The following is a 22,148-nucleotide window of genomic DNA, read 5'->3' as shown; positions in this document are numbered from 1 at the left end:
CCACATATTTGCTGCAACAAAGCAGTCTTCCTTAAAAGGTTGCAATGGAGACATTACCTCCACTGTACTGTTGTATTTTCTGCTCAGATTGGCGGTAAAAGTCACTTGCTGTCAATGTGACATCATCACTGCATCCACGTCAACAAAGATCAGTGAGACTAGTAAAAAGAGAGGTGGCACTAGAGAGGCAGAGGTTAAGTAAAGAACCTTTGGTTACTTTCAAAGACAACAAGCCTTTAGGCTGTGTGCACACGCTGCGGATTTTGCTGCGGACCCGCAGCAGCTTTTGCTGCGGTGTACAGTACCATGATTCCCTATGGGAATCAAAAACCGCAATGCAGACGGTGCGGAATTTTCCCCGCGGATTATCTGCGGTTTTCAATCCGCAGAAAGAATTGAATACGCACCTAAGCCGCAGCGTGTGCACACAGCCTTAGGCTACTAAAGTTTAAAACCGGAACACTGCTTTATAGGCTATTTACACATTTGTATATTTTTTATTTATTTATTTATTTATTTGCTTCCTAAATGCAAAGGTATGCAACTTTATGAATAATGAATTGTCAAAGGTAAGAAGAAATGCAGCGCTCACCCGATCCTGTTTAAACTTGTGGTTTAATCCATTACATAGAAAACATGGGTTACATGCGGAGGTGCAGGGGTTCATAAACTACTCCCCTGACACCTGCACGTCCGCATGTAACCATGTTTGAGTGAGTGCTGCATTTCTTCTTACCTTTGACAATACACTATATGCGTTTGCTCCACCCAGAAGAGATCCTGAAAGGTTAATTAAGAGGACTTAGGTAGTGTCAACACACTAACTGCTGGAACTGGTGCCTGGAATAACCCTTCTTTTTTCTTCTAACCTTATGAATAATCTTCACTAAAATTATCATTTTGCTGCTGCAAAGTGCCTTTCAGTCCTTTATCTGAATGATCTGCAAAAATGTTACAAATCATCAGAGCGTGTTCTCTTGACTGCATTCTCAGTGTTAGAAATAGCAGCAGGGAAATAGACAGATATTCACAATATGGACAGCAGGGGGGAATATCTCACGGAAAGCAAAGAAAACAGGTTAAAGAAAAGGAGGAAAGCACATGAAGAGGAAATAAGTACAGGGATGATATATTAGTTACTGAAACCTTCAGCACCATGCACACACAGAGCTCACATCCAGCTAGTAATATAGATTACTGGGAGAGACACTCCCACAAGAGAAAAATATGAAACGTGGATCAGGCTGTAAACTGCATATCTGGAGGTCTAAAAATTAGTGATGAGCGAGTATACCTTTTGCTCGAGATTTCCCAAGCATGCTCGGGTGATCTCTGAGAATTTGGATGTGCTCGGAGATTTAGTTTCTGTCGCCGTAGCTGCATTGATTTGCGGCTGCTAGACACCCTGAATACATTTGGGGATTTCCTAACAAACAAGTAATCCCCACATGAATTCAGGCTGGCTAGCAGCTGCAAATCATGCAGCTGTGTCAACAGAAACTAAATCTCTGAGCACATCCAAATACTAGGAGATCACACGAGCATGCTCGGGAAATCTCGAGTAACGAGTATACTCGATTATCACTACTAAAAATGAATGAAGGAATGAAAATTGCCAAATGAAACTTAGAATAATTGCATTAACTATAGGTAAGCAATAAAATATGTAAAAATCAAGTTTTTTTAATGTCAAAAGTTTCCATAGCTTTTAAGAATTATTTTTAAAGAATAAAATTATAGTAAGTACATTATAATCATAAATAATTCAACATACTTTTCTAGGTAAATGGAAGACATAGAGTAGATTTGGCTCATAGACTGGATAACAATATTGAGTTCAGATCGTAAAGTGTCAATTGATGGAGAGGCCGCAGCCTGGCTGAAGAACTCCTCACATTTATCTGTAATTGCGGATAAATCTACTCTCAGATGATCCAAGTCCTTCTTTAATTTCTGTGCAGGTAAAAAAAAAAAGCTTTAATACTATAAAAACTATATTTTCATACAAGAAACCAATAGAGCAACAGATTCCTAATATAATTTTAAAAAGGATGTTATTTTCCAGCTTGCTGTACCCGCTTGTGCACCTATTGGATGACTATATATACACAGCTGGTTCCTTTAAGGAAAACCATCCAACCAAACCATGCTTTACTTCATTTAACCTCTTAGCGCAAAATGACATACCTGTATATCAGAGCCAGGGTCATAGTATGTGGAAAGGGCTCAGGAGCTGAGTTTTCTCCACACGAGATGGATACTGAATATGTTGCATAACCGGCGTCTGGGACTAACAGCAGCAGCCAGATCTGAGCTCTGATCACTGCTGTTATCCAATACATACTGAGTTTTCTCCACACGAGATGGATACTGAATATGTTGCATAACCGGCGTCTGGGACTAACAGCAGCAGCCAGATCTGAGCTCTGATCACTGCTGTTATCCAATACATACCATTGTCAATCTAAGGCCGGGGTCACACTTACAAGAAACTCGCACGAGTCTCACGTCTCAATACCTGACATTGCCGCCGGCACTTGGGACCAGAGTGTGCGGCTGCATGTATTTCTATGCAGTGGCGTTAGGACATCTGTTTCCCTGTTCCATCACCGGAACACATATATGTAATTCATGCAACAAAGGAATCTGTTGCATAAAGGAGACCCAATGTTCCTGTCATGGATGTCTGACATTTTAATAGAAAATAATAAAGTGGCACGTTTCCTCCTGGTAGAAATGACAGAGCCTGACGACGAACATCCCAGGCAGAGTTGCTCAAATATAGGTGTGAACAAAATGTGCCACCCAAGAGTTGCAGTAACATCCTACTGTCAGCTTGACCTACCTCTTGGTCAGAGATTCTCAGGGCACTTTCATGTAGATCATCTCTGTCTAGCGGTGTTCTGATATGTCGAATAAGCCGTTCCTCACTGCTTTCCAGACGCAGGCGGAAGTTTCTAATCTCAGAGGTATATAGGTTGTAAACAGATTCTTCTTGTTCCTCTGTTGAAAATTGAATATAGATGGGGTTTTTTTTCATTTTTAATATGATTTATGCCCTGTATTAAAGCACACTTGAGATCCATATTGTTCTGTGTTCATTGTACCGTACTGAACATGTCAATTCACTGCAACAGTGTCTGCTGGAGTCTAACATTAGCTATCAATGAGGTAAATTAAACTGAAGCATTTAATACTTCTGAACCCATATCTGTTACTAAGGATTCCAGAAGTCTGTAAGGGTATGTTTCCACGGTCAGTATTGGCAGCGCTTTGGACGCACGGTGATTCCGCATGTATTCATTGAACCGTTCGGAATCACCACGTCCTATACATTGGATGGTGATATTTATCTTGCGGAGACTGAGCGTCTCCGCAAGATAAATAGACATGCTGCGGTCTGGAAAGACGCGCCGCATGTCCGTTACGCAGGGAAGCGTCCCAAAACAACATGAAAAAGACCATGCATATATATATAGGATCATCATATACAATACCAACAGATTTTTTTTAAAAATATATTTTATTGTTTACAAAGCCAAAAACAAAACACACAGATTAAAAACACTTAAAAAGTCCATGAGACTAGGACATACAAAGTCTACAAGGGTTCAATATAGAACAATCAATATTATATAATCACTGGCCATTTGATATTTTATTATTGCACTGAAAATAGATCCTTATAGGAATGCTGCTAATATAGACTCACAAATAGATGAGATGTGACCAAAATTTAATCCACATTCTCAATATGGTGACAAACAAAGATTTATACAGTTGTCAATCTGAACCTGCTATATGCTAGACTCCTAGACGCTGAGTGTACTGGTGGAAAAAGCCACTAGCCTGGATAAAGAAAGGCAGACTAATACATCACCATAAGCCAGTCCAGTCCGAGAGAGATGGAAACAGTCGCCCCGTCATCTAAAAAGCAGCCGTGCAGCCAAAGTGGTAAATAGAAACCCACACGTTCCGACACTCAAGGTGTCTTTTTCAAGGTGAGCGGTGATTCCGCATGTATTCATTGAACCGTGCGGAATCACCACGTCCTATACATTGGATGGTGATATTTATCTTGCGGAGACTGAGCGTCTCTGCAAGAAAAATAGACATGCTGCGGTCTGAAAGACGCGCTGCATGTCCGGTTATGCAGGGAAGCGTCCCTGCACGCATAGTGGAGATGGGATTTTATAAAATCCCCTCCACTATGCTGTAACATCTGGATGCTGGACGCTGTGGGTTGGACGCTGCGGCTGTATGCAGCATCCAATCTGCAGCGTTTACTGACCAAGGAAACATACCCTAAGTATGCCATAATGGGGTATAGATTTTAAAAGCTTTATTAATAGGGGGATTTTTCATGATGTTTCAAAACTATAGCATCTTCCATTGATCTTTGCCTTTTTTTCTTCCTAAAAGTAGATATTTTTAACTCCGAATTGAGTTGTGATAATATAGTAAAATTAACTACGTAAATTAGATATTATGTCACAACATTTTTAACAAATTTTCCTTACACAGGAGTATTACATGAGAACTGAGTGTATACTTGACCAAATACTGTGGACTCGATTCATCAAGATCAGCATTATCTTGCTGAGGAGACATGCTGTAGTCAGACCTTCGTGATTCATGAAGAGGTGCTCGCTTGTGTTCATGAAGCAAGGAGCATCTGACAAGTGGAGTACTACTCAATGGGCCATGCCACAAATCTCACTCCATTCAGGTACTGGAATGAGACTTCTGGCATTGTGAACGCCACAGATCAGCATGAATTAGTCGAGCTGTGGGGTAACGCCCTTGCTGCAACCTGTCCTACCTCAGTTTCACCTATTTCGGCAGAGCTGGGAGAAACTGGCGTGAAGTCTCAAAATATAGCTGATGCACCTAAATTTTTTGACTTTTCAAAGATTTTACACCAGAATTCTGTTGTAAAAGCTTTGATTAATCCAGTACTATGTGTCGCCATTGAAATATTAGGCTTCTCAATTAATATTCTCAAAATGCCAAAATAATTAGAAGCCTGTGCCAATCCCGAGTTTGGGCCTCTAGAGTTTCCGTACACTCACCTATCTCCGTCAGCGATATAATGACTGGAGCCATGATCCACATGCGGGACCATTGCTCCACTCAAACAGGGGATTTCAGTACCCTTTTCTTGGGATCAAAAAGGGTCTCAGTGGTCAGACTCTCAGAAATTAATAACTTATCAATTACCGTATGTCAATAGATGATAATTTATTATGGTGGGAAAACATGTTTAAAACGTGAAGAAAGTGCTGCATTTTATAGTTATAAGGCTGGAAACAATAAGTATGTTTATGGCAGCTTTTGATCCACAAAGAAAGAAAAACAGGATTTTTTGGGTTGCTTACCGTAAAATTTGTTTCTCGGAGCCTTCATTGGGGGACACAGAGACCATGGGTGTATGCTGCTGCCACTAGGAGGCTGACACTATGCACAAAAAAAGGTTAGCTCCTCCTCCGCAGTGTACACCCCACCGACTGGCAGGAAGTTCCTCAGTTAGTGAGAAAGCAGTAGGAGAAGTAACAGAATAGATTGAAAACAGAACAAACAACTCAACTGTAACAAACCGACAAACATAAGAACAGGAGTTGTAGAACATGGGAGGTTGCTGTGTCCCCCAATGAAGGCTCTGAGAAACAGATTTTACGGTAAGCAACCCAAAAAATCCTGTTTTCTCGTTCGCCTTATTGGGGGACACAGAGACCATGGGACGTCCCAAAGCAGTCCCTGGGGTGGGAAACAAACTTCCATCAGGCCAGTGGACTCGCCACCGCAGTCTGCAGAATCCTTCTACCTAGGCTGGCGTCCGCCGAAGCGTAGGTGTGGACCCTGTAGAATTTCACAAAGGTGTGAACCGATGACCACGTTGCAGCCTTGCAAAGCTGCAGCGCGGAAGCTCTGTGGCGCACCGCCCAGGAGGCACCCACCGCCCGGGTAGAGTGCGCTCTGATCCCTGGAGGGGCCACTCGATGCTTGACCCGGTATGCCTCCAAAATTGCCGATCTGATCCAGCGCGCAATAGTGGCCTTTGAGGCTGGGTGATGAACAGAGAGTCTGACTTCCGCAAGGAAGTCGTCCGGGCTAGATAGACTCTCAATGCCCTGACTAGGTCCAGCTTGTTCAAAGACCGCTCCCGAGGGTGAGCTGGGCTCGGGCAGAAGGATGGCAGAACAATGTCCTCATTGAGGTGAAACGAAGATACCACCTTCGGAAGAAAAGAGGGCGGAGGCCGCAGAACTACCTTGTCCTGATGAAGGACCAAAAAAGGAGAGCGGCAAGAAAGTACCGCTAATTCCGACACGCGCCGGATGGAGGTAATGGCCACCAGAAAGGCCACTTTCCAAGAAAGGAGGGAAAGAGAAACGTCCCTGAGAGGTTCAAAAGGAGGACCCTGCAGAACCTGAAGAACCAAATTAAGATCCCAAGGATCCACGGGAGCTCGGTACGGAGGAACCGTGTGAGCCACACCCTGGAGGAAGGTTTTGACCTGGGGCCGGGAGGCCAGCGTTTTCTGAAATAAAATGCACAGTGCCGAAACTTGACCCTTCAAGGAACTGAGAGCAAGCCCCGCATCCAGCCCTGCCTGAAGAAACGCCAGAATAGAAGGGAGCGAAAAAACCAAGGGTGCGATGTCATTGGCCTCACACCAGGAGAAATAGGCTTTCCAAGTACGGTAATAGATCTTCGAAGAAGAAGGCTTTCTGGCGCGGATCATGGTATGAATTACCCGATCAGAGAATCCTGCCCGTCTCAAAACCTTGGTCTCAACAGCCACGCCGTTAAATTGAGCGACCGAGAATCGGGGTGGCAAATCGGGCCTTGAGACAGCAGATCTGCCCGTCGGGAAGCTTCCAGGGGCGTCCGCGAGAAGGTTGACAATGTCTGCGAATCAAGACCTTCTGGGCCAATTCGGGGCGATGAGGATGACTGGAATCCCCTCTGCTTTGATTTTCTTCAACAACTTGGGAAGAAGAGGCAGAGGAGGGAACAGGTAGGGGAGCACGAACTGTGACCAAGGGACGGCCAGAGCGTCGGCGCCCACTGCCAGAGGGTCCCGAGACCTGGACACGAATTGTGGGACTTTCCTGATGAGGCGAGATGCCATGAGGTGTACATCCGGGGTTCCCCACCGACGGCAGAGCAGATGAAACACCTCCGGATGTAGGGACCATTCCCCTGCCGGGAGACCCTCGCGGCTGAGGAAATCGGCGGCCCAGTTGTCCACGCCGGGAATGTGAACCGCGGAAATCGTTGGAACAAAGGTCTCTGCCCATTGAAGAATTCTGGACACTTCCGCCAGGGCTGAGACACTCCGTGTCCCCCCTTGGCGGTTGATATACGCCACCGCTGTGGCATTGTCTGTCTGAATCCTGACAGGCAGGCCCTTGAGGCGCCTTTCCCAGTGAACGAGAGCTAGATGGATCGCCCGTATCTCTAGGACATTGATCTGCAGAGCTGATTCCTGAGTCGACCATCGACCCTGAACAGTGTGATTGCGGAACACTGCACCCCAGCCGATGAGGCTGGCGTCCGTAGTGACAATCTGCCAGAGAACGAGAAGAAAAGACCGCCCCCAGAGAATGAGGGGAGACGTCAACCACCAGTTGAGAGACCGCCTGATCCGGCAGGAAAGGTGAACCGGACGATCCAGAGACAGAGCCGACCTGTTCCACCTGGACAAAATGGCCTGCTGGAGTGGCCTGGCGTGAAATTGGGCAAAGGGAACTGCCTCTATCGCCGCCACCATCTTCCCCAGGACCCTCATGGCTGTCCTGAGGGATGGAAATCGTGTGATCTGTAATGATCGCACGCCCTGCTGCAGTGAAAGAATCTTGTCTTGTGGGAGAAATACCTTTGACCGACGAGTGTCGAACAGAAGGTCCAGAAACACAAGGCGTTGAGTAGGGACCAGACAGGACTTTTCCCGGTTGACGATCCAACCAAAACTGGACAGGGAGTCTAGAACGATTGCCACACTTAGGCGGGCCTGTTGAAAGGAGGGGGCCTTGATCAGGATATCGTCGAGGTACGGAAAAAGAACGAGACCTCTGATCCTCAACAAGGCCATCAACGCCGCCATAATCTTCGTGAAGACTCTGGGAGCGGTGGCGAGCCCGAAAGGAAGCGCGACGAACTGGTAATGTTCGTGAAGAATCGCAAACCGCAGGAACTTCTGATGTCCGGGAAATATGGGCACATGTAGATAGGCATCTTGGATGTCTATGGAACCCATGAATTCCTGCTCCTCCATGGAAGCAATTACCGAGCGAACTGACTCCATCCGGAAGTGGCGAAGGCGAACTCTCTTGTTGAGTAACTTGAGATCCAAGATGGGTCGAACTGTCCCGTCCTTTTTCGGCACCACAAACAGGTTTGAATAAAACCCTGTGAAGCGTTCCGATTCGGGAACGGGCACAATCACTCCGGAACTGAGAAGAGAGGCGATGGCCGAACCGAACCCCGGGACCAAGGCCGGATCCCTCGGCGGACGGGATTGTAAGAAACGATCCCGTGGAAGAGAAATGAACTCTATTTTGTATCCTGTTGATACAACCTCTCTGACCCAAGCGTCCTCTACTGAGGCGAGCCAGACGTCGCTGAAGAAGAGAAGTCGACCTCCCAATTGGAAGGGACCCACGGGAGACCGATGGTAGTCATGCGGACGTAGACCGTCCAGATCTAGATCTGGACGGTCTTCCCTGGGAAGAGTGGGACCGCCAGGACGGAGTGGGCCTGAAGGAAACCTTCTTTCTTTCCTGACGTGCCTGTGGCCTTTGCTGGTTGGAAGGGTTTTCCGCCGTATTGAAACGGCGGAAAGTCCGAAAGGGACGAAACTGACGCCTTGGAGGAGGTCTGCGAGGCTTGGAGGGGAGAAGAGAACTCGTACCTCCGGTAGCGTCCTTAATAATCTGATCCAATTGTGATCCGAAGAGACGCACTCCCTGAAAAGGCAGATTGGTCAGAGACTTTTTAGAGGACAAGTCCGCCTGCCAGGCCTTGAGCCAAATTGTACGTCGGATTGCCACGATGTTACTTGACGCCTGAACTGCGCAAGATGCGGCATCCAAGGAGGCAGAAAGCAGATAATCCCCCGCATGGGAAATCTGATTGGCGAGATCGGCCAAATGCTCTGGTCGTGCCTTAGCCAGAATGCCCTGCCGAAGGTCATCTGCCCAAGTGGATATGGCCTTTGCTGCCCAAGAAGAAACAAAGACTGGACATACCGCTGCTGATGCCGCTTCGAAGGCAGATTTTGCTAGAGATTCTATGATCCTATCATTAGAATCTTTTAGCGACGCCACACCTGACAGCGGAAGGACCGTATTATTAGAAAGTCTGGACACGGGAGGGTCCACCGAGGGAGAAGCGGCCCAGTTGTCCGTGAGATCTTTAGCAAACGGGTACAGCACGCCGAGACGCTTTCCTCTTTGAAAGAGTCTGGTCGGATCTTCTCTCTCCTTTGTAAAAATCTTTCCAAACTCAGAATGGAAGGGAAACACCCTGGATGGTGTTTCCGCCCGTCTGGACGAAACCTCCTGATCTGAGGATTTCGCAGGGGCGTCAGCGATGTCAAAGGTATGGTGAATCGCGGCAATGAGGTTTTGCACCGTAACCTTCATGTTCGCATCCTGGTCCGAATCCAGCTCTAAGACCCCTTCCGATTCCGAAAGCGCTTCGCCTGACTCGGGGGAGGAGGCCCGAGAGGGAGACTGCTGGGGACTATGGGGTGAGGTAGGACGAGGGGAGGACTCCGCCTGGAGGTCCTGCCTGGGCCTCTTGCGACTGCCGCTGGCTGGCTCAGATGGGACGTCCTGAGACGTGCTGGGTCCCGCCGAAGCTCCCAAGGGCAACTTGTCCAGAACGGCTACTAGAGACTGAGACACCTTGATGAGGTCTGCCACTGACTGTGATTGAGAGGAGGCCCAACCCGGCATGGGGGGGCTCACTCGCCCCTGGGGCTATGGATGGCTCCTGAGCGGCGTCGGGCTGGACGCAGAGCGGGTACGATCAGACTTAGCGTTGGACATAGTGAAAAGAGAGGCAGTGCGGGCCGGATGGGGGACAGAAGGCAGAGAAGGGTGTAAGTCTGCAGGTGCAGAGCTACTCACGGTCCGGTGTCCCCAAGGGCGACGCTCTCTGATCTGGCTGCAGGATGAGGCCAGGCCAATCTGGCTGAAAAAAAAAATGCCCAGCGACCGAAATCCGGCAGGGAATGAGGTCCGGCTGGCAGGCTGAGAAGATGGCGACCACCAGGAAAAGGGCGCGCTGCCAGAGGGAGAAGAAGGGCGGAGCTCGCCGCAGAGATCCCCTTAGCACCGCCCGCTGTCCAATAGCAGGCTGGTGTGAGGCAAGGGGGCTGGGAAGGCCTAGGACGGGCGGGAGAGAAGCCCGCTTAGAAGAAAGGGGCAGGGGGCGTGGCCGCGACGCAGCGGTAGGCCCGAGATGAAGCCGGGGCCTAAATTAATAGCGCCGGCCGCCTGTCAGCAGGGGGTCGGCGCGGAAGACCCGCCGCAGCACCGGGCAGCAACCCCTGGCCGCGTCCCTGCTTCCCACAGCCCGACCCCTGTATACCCCTGCCGGGATGAAATAAAAACGGGGGGGGGGGGCGCAGAACAAGGCCCGAAAGAACAGGGGCCTTCATGGATGTGGCGACCGTGGGGAGAAGCGGGCGCGCAGGCCCTACCGTGGTCCCCCGGCGACCGCCTTAGGATGAAAACGCCGGGGGACCGCTAGATCGCATACTCACCCAGGCCGGGGGCCACAATAAAGGTACCTGAGAATCCCACGCTGTCTGTCGTCTTTATGGAATCCACGCCTCGTCCAACCGTCAGGCTCTGGTAGGCGAGATGGTGGGAGGCGGGGGGCAAGGACCGTCCGTATAGCTGGCACGCACCTGTGCGAGGCTCCTGGTCCTGCCGCGGAGACCTATGAGGATACGGGGTGGCAGTACACGCCGTACTCATAGTCTCTTTGTGGGAGTACGAATGTGACTGTTCACTCCGTATCCCTCCGAAACCTGTAAAGGAACGACGCACGACGAGGTAGATATGGGTCTAATAAAAGACCCGTGTCCACCTCCTACTGACACTAAGCTAAACTGAGGAACTTCCTGCCGGTCGGTGGGGTGTACACTGCGGAGGAGGAGCTAACCTTTTTTTGTGCATAGTGTCAGCCTCCTAGTGGCAGCAGCATACACCCATGGTCTCTGTGTCCCCCAATAAGGCGAACGAGAAATCAAAGGCTGATATTTCTCTTATTTGGATCCTGTATTTCGTTCTAATTACTACATTAGAACCTGCCATAACCCTTTCCCAGTGATTCCACCCTTATGGTTCAATATGTGGGTTTAAAGGATTGGCCATGTATTCAGTTTAATTTGCACTGTAATATACGTGCTCATGGTGGCTCAGTGGTTAGCACTGCTGCTTTGCAGCGTTGGGGTCCTGCCACTAAATCCTAACAAGGCCAACATGTGCAAGGAGAGTGCATGTTTTCCATGTGGATTTCCTCTGGGTTCTCTGGTTTCTTCCCAAACACTCAAGATCTACTGACAGGGAATTTAGATTGTGAGCCCCAATGGGGACAGTTACAACAATGTCTTTGAAGTGCTGTATATATGCAAAGCAATACAAAAAATATATTTACCTCTTTCTGCAGATTTTAGAAGCTCTTCATAGTACAATCTGCAGACATTGACCTCTCTCTCCAGTTGTCCTATATCAGACATGGAGAACATCTTTGACTCCTGGCTGTCTTCCAGGAATTCATCAAAACGAGTTTTCAGATTGCCGAGAACCTGCTGATGTTCTCCAGGAAGCAAAGTTTTAATCTGCAATAAAGAGTTATACAGTTTATTAGTCTCATCAACAGTTATACACAGGAGAAATGGCAGTACAATGATGGCACTAAATATAACAGGAATAAACTGTTGTACTCTGCATAAGATCCTAAATCTATTCTTTGCTGGAAGGGCTGCGCTCCATAAATACATAGATCCAGATATTATTTCCATATAAATAGCACTAGCGGGATTGCAGCAACAGTACCATCACACAGCAACAGTAGCCTCCACACACTTGCCAACATATAACAGCGGGTCTTTTGTGCCATATTTTTACTTCTTTGTTGTCTACATCTATAACAATCAGCCAACATTTGCATGTACATGTGCTTAGATGGCAGTAAAGTTTAGTAACTGATGTAAAAATGTGATGACAGTCCAATTCCATTGCTAACTGGCAAAAATAGGAACGGTAGGAAGAACAGGCAAACAAATCCCTTAAGTATTTTACTTACTTTTATTGGTATGCAAACAAAGAGAATAAGAGTGCAGATGAGGACTATGCTATAATTAAATGCTGCTCCACAATAAAACAGGCAGAAATAAATCAATATAATTATATATCTGTAAGTGATCTCAAGCAAGACTTAAAATAAATAAAACTAAACATACTGAAGAAACTTTGCTTCCTCGGATGGCTTCAATTTCATTCATTAAGTAATGCCAGGATACCATGCTCTTCATGTTGATGTGGGATTCATGCCAGAGTGATAAAACACTTTGATACATTTGCTCAATCCTGCAATGAAATATTGCAAATGGTAATTTATCATAAAATTATACTTTCTTCAAAATTGATAGACTCATAATAACATTTCTTGCCAGACACTATTTTTGGGCAGATTCTCAGAAACAGGTATAGACAGCATCCAATCAACTACACTTAAAAAGTAACTATTTTAATTTTTATTTCTCAAATCAAAATTACACATGTAAATAAGCAACTTTGTAATATATCTTATCAGGGAAATCTGCTTCTCTCTCCTCCTGGACTGATCCTTCACTGTCAATTCATGGGAAAAATCTGTGTTCAGTGAAGGCAGATCTTCCCATTATGGAGATACAAGATTACAGTTGGTGCTTTTAAAATTCTATTCTATGTGGGGGGGGGACTAGAGGCAGACACAGACATTCAGCTGCAATTTCTCTTGAAATGACAGTTACAGTTCTCCATGGAACTTTATGAGCACCAACTACCATTACCTATCTCAGCAGCAGGAAAGTAAATGTTCACTGAATACAGATTTTATCTATGAATTGAGAATTTTGAGTATGAATGATCTGCCCTTGAGGAGAAAGAAGTAGATTTCTATAAGATATACAGTATTACAAAGTTACTCATTTACTATTAAATTATGAAACAAATTTTAATAACAGTTACTTTTTAAGTTTGTTGAAAACATGAAGCTAAAACAGTTTCTGACTAAATATTTCTGACTTTTAATAGGGAGGGACAACCTCCTTAAAACAGATGGTGTTTTACTGGTGGCTGCATATCATCTACATCTTTGTAATTGCAGAGGGTCTGAAGTTCTATATCAGAAAAGCAAAGATTCATCCCCCTACAGAATAAATTATCGGCCTAGAATTTTGGACTCAAACTTATATGATAATAATAATGATCTTCAACAAAAGATCAGCAAAAGAGATAGTCTGCCAATTTATTTAATCATTCTTTGACTCTTATTAAATCCTCACTACTCTTTTCATAGACTATTAGTGGATTGTACCTGTTTGCCGATTCTACAGCTTCCTTGTTTGGTGGTGGCACGGTAAAGCACACAGATGGGACCATGGCTTCATTGCCGGTAGGACTGATCACTTTCCACTTTGCACGGTGTGAGTTGCTTGCCAGTACACATTCATCATCTTTGTAAATAGTTATCTAATTGTAAAGATGGAAAAACAATTATTTTGTTGTGTGAGATGTGTCAGCGGTCTTTCAGTCTAATGCCTTGTGATATGAATAGACTGTAGGTTATTTTTTTTGTTAGTAGAGGTGATATAGAAGAGAGACAGCTACCATCAGCACAATGCTAAAATTGTGCGGAAACTGCAGAGAGTCTTTATGGTAAATTTGGCTGCATTATTTAATAACTTTACGTCTCCAATAGTTTTCCGCTATGTTTCTAAACCACAGTTACAATCATCTCAACGTGTGTAAACTTGCAGGCCAATAGTTTAGATCAAATCTAGCTTAGAAAATAAAGATTCTTGTAATTCCAAACTGAACTCACAACAGCACCAAATCACTCCTTGTAAAGGCAATCACTTTCACCTTACTAAACTGACCAGTAACATGTTCAAGGATAACTGTCCGCATTATCAAAGCGTGTAAAGCCGCACTAAGGAAAATTACATCAAACTGATATCTAGGGAAGTGCTTCCTTAGTAAATGGAGTTCTATTAGGAAGGGGATCCAGTGCACAGAAAAAACACAAAAGGAGAAGAAAAGCTTGGTACATCTTGCCATGGCCTTCTCCACATCACAGCTTACATAGGTTTCCCTCTCATGAATCCTTTGCAGCTCCTCTTGCAGACCTGCAGATCTGTTTATTTCCTATTCTAAGCATGACAACCCATCACTGGCCACTACGGTCACATCATCATCTGGATGAAAAAAAGGAACTGAGAGTAGCGGGGAACCAAACATGCGCTAGAAAAGATTGAGACCAGTGGGGAACCAAGGCTGTGATAGAAAGGACTGAGACCGACAGGGAACCAAGGATGTGCTAGATAGGACTGAGACCAACAGGGAACCAAGGATATGCTAGAAAATAGTGAGACCGGCGGGGAACCAAGAATGTGATAGACAGGACTGAGACCAGCGGGGAACCAAGGCTGTGATAGAAAGGACTAAGAACAGCGAGGAATCAAGCATGTGCTAGAAAGGACCGAGACAAGCAGGGAACCAAGGATGTGCTAGAAAGGACTGAGACTGTCGGGGAACCAAGGAAGTGATAGACAGGATTGAGACCAGTGGGGAACCAAGGCTGTGATAGAAAGGACTGAGACTGGTGGGGGGAACCAAGCATGTGCTAGAAAAGACCAAGACCGGCGGGGAATCAAGGATGTGCTAAAAGCACTGAGACCGACAGGGAACCAAGGATGTGCTAGACAGAACTGAGACCAGAGGGGAATCAAGTATGTGCTAGAAAATAGTGAGACTGGTGGGGAACCAGGTATGTGCTAGAACAGGAGTAATGTGTATCTTTTTTTAATTTGTTTTAAATTTTGGAGAGGGAAGCCCCTTCCATGTACTCTGGAGAGATTTTTGGAGTTTTTTTCTTATCTGGCATACTGAGAATTCTGTTATCTACAATTATACATAGTTTGTTATGTTGTATATTCTTCTGAATACCGACCTGAGAATACCATGTAACAGGCAAGTGAACAAGTAATGGAGAGTGTACACTGCCCACTGAATCATATACTGACCTCAATTTGTCTGTAGTCACATATAGATCGAATTGGAACTGATGCTTTAAGTGGATTGTCCGGGTTCCTTGGCTTTAACTGAACCACTGCCTTTGCCCTGCCAACAAGGCTGGCAACTGTGCTTTTATACTGTAAAAGCTGTTCTTTTTCTTCCTGAATGATTAGAAAGAAACAAGTTATGTATGATATTAAACAGTCGGCACAATAAATTATCTTCCGTGCTCTTCAGTAATAGCTTCTCATGTTGATTGATGGCTCAATAGCAAATAAAATAAAGGCACTACTTCCAAACTCTCTATGCTTTTTTGCAATGTGGATTTTGAAGAAAATCTTTTTTATACTATGCCCTATGAAATAACCAGGTGCTCTAATAGAGTACTTCCAAAAGTTCACGAATAGATGAAATCCCACAGAGAATGTTCTACCAATAGGTTTTTACCTGCCAGCAGGATTTAGGGACCGTTGTTGCTGCCTGGACAATATAAGCAATTTTATAACTAGCTGTTTATGGGAATGTAGAGTATCTAATAGTGTTGAGCACAAGTGCTCACTACTTGCGCTTGCCTAGGGTGCTCGGGTATGCACCGAGTGTCGCAGGTGCTCGAGTGAGATGTTCGAGTCCCTGCGGCCGTATGTTTTGAGGCTGTTAGACAGCCACAAAACATTTAGGGATTGTCTGCCAAACAGGGGAAATCCCGGCATGCTTTGTGGCTGTGTAATAGCTGCAAAACATGTGGCTGCAGGACTCGAACATGTCACTCGAGCACCTGCGACACTCAGTGCATACCCAAGTAAATCGAGTAACGAACACTTGCGCTCATCAATAGTATCTAATTATTTCCCTCTACAAACTCCTCTATCATGTGCAGCCTTTGTGCCACATAGTAAGTAAAATGGTACATTTCTGCTACTTCTGAAATTGAATAATATAGATTGCAACTGGAAAAATCAGCCAGTATAACAATGCACCCCTTCAGGTAAATTGTTGATTATGCAATACACGTTCGCACTACGTCTTCCATAGAGAGAGCAGCTCTTTGCAGAATCTTTTCCCTCCAGAAAAAAGAAGAGAGTACCATTTAGGGGACCTTATAACATTCTCATATCGATATGTATGTAACATCTTAAAATGATAAAGGAATACATGCTTTCTGGCCATTACCATTGATTCCTGTACTAAGTCTTCCAGTTTATGTAAGCTGGTTGATTTGTCACAGCTGTACTTCCTCAATATGGAATCTTTTAAGGTCTTCAGATATTCGGTGGCATCTTTGGCATCACTGAAATACTACAGTACAAAAGAAAAATAACAGTATGTTAGATATAAGTCATCACTGCAACCCTGGAATGGTGATTTTGGAACAGCAGTGGTCACACATTGAAATGAATAATGAAAGGCTCTGCAAATCACAAGTTTTACAAAGCTCAAAGTTACCATAAAGGCTCAATTCCTACTGTACTGGGAATTTGTATCAAACAAACTCAAAAAAGGTATTAATGTGCTTTAGTGAGGCCATGCAGAAAATAACATGGAAAATAATGTAGTGAAATGCTTAGATCTATTATTATAATCCGGTCATCACATAAAAATTGCAGCATTAGGTGGTGAATAGCAGGTCTGTTTATTCCATACAAACACTGACATGGAACTATGTGGCTGCAATATCATGTGGGTTCTATATTACTCATGTATTAAGAGCCAAAATGAACACAGTCAGGTTCATGATGTCTAACTGGAAAATGTATGCGTGACCACTGTTAGGAAGAGGGACCATCAGGATGGGAAGCTATACTGGTGATGCATACATATATAAAGTATAAAAGAGAGATTAGGTGTCCTTACAGCTTAGACAACTACCTTCACCATCTTCCAAACGCACAGTTTGGCAAATTGTTTATGTGTCAGTGTAGAGAGCAGAGAAAACAGTTTTCAGACACAATTGACACTGTCTTATCTACCCAGAGTACACAAAAAGGATTGGGCAATAGAATAGAATACCTAGGAATGTCTGGAGACCTCTATACACTTTAGGTCAGCTAACCTGCCAAAATTGGTGGGATTACTTTTTATGTGTATGCGGGTCTATATGTAAGTAAACAAGACAATATATACATTTTTTATAAGGACAACCTTTTTCATATACTTTGTTATGGCTAACACAATATTCATCAGAGACCCACCACCGCAAACAATAATAATTATGTCTGCAAATTCATGGCCATGAAAAAAGGAGGTCATCCATCCCAAAGCCTGTTAATGAAATTAATGAAATACCTCAAAGTAGACAGTGTTTTGCCGTATATGTTGCTCTACACAACTGCACAGCTGCAAAATCCAGTTCCACTGTGTCTGCATAGCGGCTTTGTAGGCCTAGAGGTAGGAGAGAGGCAGCTTATTGCAAGGCAGATAGTCACAGATTTGTGCAGATGTTGGAAGTTCGGCTTTATCTCGTTAAGCTGGGTTCACATGGGCATATGCAAAATTACATGTTTTACATCCAGAAATATCAATTTTTCATCCATATTGTCATCTGTGTGCCTGGCTTCTTCACATCTGTATGTAATCCGTACATCCTTTCAGGTGATGTGTATGGCACCCATATTTTACATGAACAATTTTATAAAAAATAAAGGACAAATACAGTTTACTATCGTTATCACTTTAATGTATCCACAAAAACATATGACGTACTGATGGTGACCAGTATGTGATCCGCTTTTTATTACATAGCCCTTGACTTATAATGGGTGAGTCTGATCCAGAATATGTGTCAAAGTAGAGCATGCTGCAATTATTACACGCAGACCATGGGTCAGTATGCAAAAATGTTCATGTGAACTACTACATTGACATGCATTGGTCAGTGTGCCGTCCATATGCTACTTGTTTTGCACACAGCATTTAATATAAGCGTCTGAACGAGCCCTAATACTCAGCACCTCATGCCATTTTGTAAAGACACTTGTGTTTTTTTTCTCTCTTCCATCAAGATCAGGTTGCCATCAGATGTAGGGGAAGATTTCCATTGCGGCAAGTGAATGTGCTGTATTGCACTGGGTGAAATTAATGGAGCAACCTTTCCAGCGGCAGAATAACATTTTGAGTCATTCTGTTTTTGGAAATCTTATCCACATCTCATGTCTCAGATATTCAGAGTTTATTCTGTGGCAATATGCCATTTCTAAACTGACTCCAAATCTCCATAAGTTATAATGGAACACACAGTAAACCCTTTCATATAAAACATAAGGTCAAATTCAGACTACTGTGAACATGAATCCACTACTAATGAAACAAATCTTGAAGAGCCCCACTGATTATTTGGTCTGTTACGTTATTTTTATCATACTTGGCTATTCTTACTGTCATCAAGTAAAAGAGACTGTTGACAAATCCATAAAGGCAAATTCAGTCAAAATGATCATCTGAACTGTCATAGACATATGTGAGACCACTACAGACCACCTAAGATTTCCAGAATAAAAGACAATAAAGAACAAACTCATTTGATTCTGTCCTGAAATTTATTTCACTGGAATTTAACGATGGTCAGGTATTACTGATTTCTACTATATGAATTTGTCACGTCTCAGACAGCACTGTGTCACAAGATCATTTTTATTTAATGTCCCTGATATAGAAGGAACATTATAGAGACTGGCTCTGTAGTCCAAACACATCCCCACCACAGATTAGCAGCTTTCTGCCTATGCACAGGAAGCTGCCAATCAGTGGTGTGGGCGGTGTAATGCAGAGCTCAGCATTCAGACAAATGATAGATCTGCAGCAGAGAAAACGGATTTTAGCAAAATAACAGCAAACAGCCCAGTAAGAGATACACTGCTAGAATCAGGGTCTCTGACCCTACATAATGCTACTCACAGATGGGGTATGAAAAACCTGGTGACAGATTTCCCTTAAGGCATATTAATACTCAGTTAAAGAAAAATGTAACAAGAGTAAACCAAGATGCTATTATAGTACACTGAAAAATTAAGAATCGCTGCACTCACCTCAATGGTGGATCTTGCAGGATGATTCTGGAGCAGCAGCTGTTCTGCGGTATCTTGCACAGATTTAATGACTTCTTCTTTATGGTCAAGTTCCCTCATTAAATCCTTTATGAAAAGAGATCAAAGATATTTGATAAATTATCATTCATTTCTTATGTATTAGGTTAAATCAGTGCGTAAACTGGATGCTGTAGACTCTTACAGACCCTGTGCAGGATGAGGTTGGGCTGCAGTAGGACAGCAGTGTCCACATGCAATACACAAATCCAGCAGTTCTCTTGCTCTGGCTTGCCTTCATTCTGCAGTCACTTTAGCATCGATGTTTAGATTACAACCAGGGTGACTTGATAAAACTAATAACAGCCAATTTTCCTAGCTACATTAACTGGCTGTTCGTTCTATACTGGTTTGAAGTGGTCACTTACGCCATGATAATCCTTCTTAGATGGTATGTTTTGGTTTCTATCACTCCAATCATATGCTACCTCCTCCTCCTCCTTTTCATTCAACCATATTAGCTCCCTCGTGGCTCTGGTGACAAAACTGTGGAGGGATTCCAAGTGCTTCTGTCGGCTTCTTGATTTACTCTAAAAAAAAAAAAAAATGAAAAAAATAACAATGTATTACCTGAAATGTCTAACTTTCAACAGTTCAAGAACACTTGTCAATAACCCCCTGTCAACACCCAAGCATAGCTCAACTTCTTGTTTGAAAGCTGTAAAGTGTCACTAAAATACATATTTGGGATTTTGTTTTTGTCTTTTTTAATATGTTTAAGTATTTTTTTTTATACATTGTGCCCTCTATAAAGTTTCAGGGGCATTCTTAGATTGCATTATTTTATTTATACTGTTAATTTCCCCTGTAACTGGGACTGAAACATATGTCCTAGTTACAGTTGAAATACAGCAATTGTCAATTCTCCTGACGCCTGTTTAAGTAAATATTTGTACACACCAGGAAGTAACAAATCTGGATCACTTTTCATTAGAACAATGTGGTTCCTCCTGCTACTTATCCTAGAAATGTATGAATAAATAAAAAACAAGGTCCCCAGATAATAGGATGTCTCTCTGTATTGTCTGCACTGATTGGCCAGCTTTGGGCTGTATTGGGGACACTTTTCATTGACAAGGGGAATGGTAACACTCAGTTTTTACTTTAGGAAACCACACAATACAATACAAATCTAGGAAAAGATGCTCCAGAACTGACATTTCATTGGCAACCATTTAGTAAAGCACATGCTATAGAAGATCTGATGGGTCCTCTGTAAAGGTGTCCTGCAGAATCACATAGTGTCTGCTATGTGGAGTGAAGGTCACTTTTTACACTTTAACATTGTCAGTTTATGAGACACAGAACAAGGCTAGAGAGTCTTGTTTTGAGTCTCATAGACTTGCATTGAGAGAGCTAGCTCTGCTCCATACAGAAAACACTGTATAATCCTGCATTTACAAATGCTGTTACATGACGCTGAAGCAAAGTGCCACTGAAAATAGCAGAAATGGTGACCGGTGAGTATATAACTGCACTCACTACACATACACACATCATGGCAACCAAAGCGAGAAATAAAAAACACCACTAATGTGCTCCTTGAAGTTTGGGATTGTAATTAGTGATGAGCGAACTTGCACACAGTGGTAGTTGATGTAATATAGCAACCTTCAAAACTTTTGTTGAATTGAACATTTTTGGTTAGGACTCAATGTATAGATATCCATCATCTGCACATCACGATTAGTGATGAGCGAACATGCACGGGGATAAGGTGTTATCCTAACATGCTCGTATGCTAACAGAGTACCGTATCTTCGCCGTGCTCAAATACTATGTTCGAGTCGCCGGGACTCCATGTCTCACAGCTGTTTGACAGCCGCAACACATGCAGGGATTGTCTAACAAACAGGACATCCCTACATGTTTTGCAGCTGTTGAACAGCCGAGAGATATGCAGTCACAGCAACTCGAATATAGTATTTGAGCAAGGCGAAGATACTTGCACATGAGCGTGCTAGGATAACACCTTATCCCCGTGCACGTTCGCTCATCACTAATCATGATGTGCAGATGGATATCTATATATTGAGTCCTAACCAAAAATGTTCAATTCAACAAAAGTTTTGAAGGTTGCTATATTACATCAACGACCACTGACAATAATTACACTCCAATAACAATTAGAGTCCACAATGAGAAACAAGATGTTGCAATACATTAACGATATTCATAATGGATGTAATCTTCAGGTAATACTTTACTTGCTGACAACTAACAATAGAAATTAGAGCTCATTCATTATCCTCTCTGTCTGAACAACACCCGTCATGCTCATTGATTACTGACTGATCAGAGGAATCACCTGCTACATTACAAAGCTAAAGAAGAAAATAACCGAGTGCCTCTAGTCGTCACCTACAACCCAAATCTGGAGGTGCTAAGGGGAGCTGCACGGAAATTACAACCTTTACTACAAAAAGATGCCCGATTAAAATCCATTTTTCCAGACCCCCCACTGCTGTGTTTTAGGCAGCCCCCAAATTTAAGAAGCATCATTGTCAGAAGCTCCCTGTCCTCTCCAACAGCTGCAGGAACCTTTCCTTGCAACCAGAAAAAATGTAAAACCTGTCCATTTATAATGACCACGGACAAGATAAAGATCCCCAACTCACATCAGGACTACAAGATCCCAGGTACTTTCACCTGCATTACATCTAATGTGGTGTACTTAATTATTTGTACTAAATGTCCAACTGGGGGTCTGTATGTGGGGGAGACAGGGCAAAAGCTTAGAACAAGGATGAATGCTCATCGTCACACA

The 22,148-nt window shown here is 43.9% G+C and overlaps 1 protein-coding gene across 9 annotated transcripts in view; it reads right to left on the bottom strand.

The window, feature by feature from the left end:
• The window catches only part of DST (dystonin), a 732,471-nt gene that overhangs the window by 390,402 nt on the left and 319,921 nt on the right, over nucleotides 1–22,148 (bottom strand). For all 9 annotated transcript variants that reach the window (XM_073589123.1, XM_073589125.1, XM_073589124.1 and 6 more), the window contains 10 exons: nucleotides 19,750–19,911; nucleotides 19,325–19,429; nucleotides 17,586–17,681; nucleotides 16,473–16,598; nucleotides 15,311–15,463; nucleotides 13,603–13,757; nucleotides 12,485–12,611; nucleotides 11,677–11,860; nucleotides 2,846–3,003; nucleotides 1,775–1,953 (listed from right to left, as the gene is read on the bottom strand). In XM_073589123.1, the coding sequence (XP_073445224.1) occupies nucleotides 1,775–1,953; nucleotides 2,846–3,003; nucleotides 11,677–11,860; nucleotides 12,485–12,611; nucleotides 13,603–13,757; nucleotides 15,311–15,463; nucleotides 16,473–16,598; nucleotides 17,586–17,681; nucleotides 19,325–19,429; nucleotides 19,750–19,911 (1,445 nt within the window). The remainder of the gene's footprint in view (nucleotides 1–1,774; nucleotides 1,954–2,845; nucleotides 3,004–11,676; nucleotides 11,861–12,484; nucleotides 12,612–13,602; nucleotides 13,758–15,310; nucleotides 15,464–16,472; nucleotides 16,599–17,585; nucleotides 17,682–19,324; nucleotides 19,430–19,749; nucleotides 19,912–22,148) is intronic.

Source organism: Dendrobates tinctorius, unplaced genomic scaffold (assembly GCF_039654945.1).
Source record: "Dendrobates tinctorius isolate UK_male_01 unplaced genomic scaffold, ASM3965494v1 ptg000107l, whole genome shotgun sequence".
In the NCBI taxonomy this organism is placed as follows: domain Eukaryota; kingdom Metazoa; phylum Chordata; class Amphibia; order Anura; family Dendrobatidae; genus Dendrobates; species Dendrobates tinctorius.
This window is presented reverse-complemented; position numbering and strand designations above follow the sequence as displayed.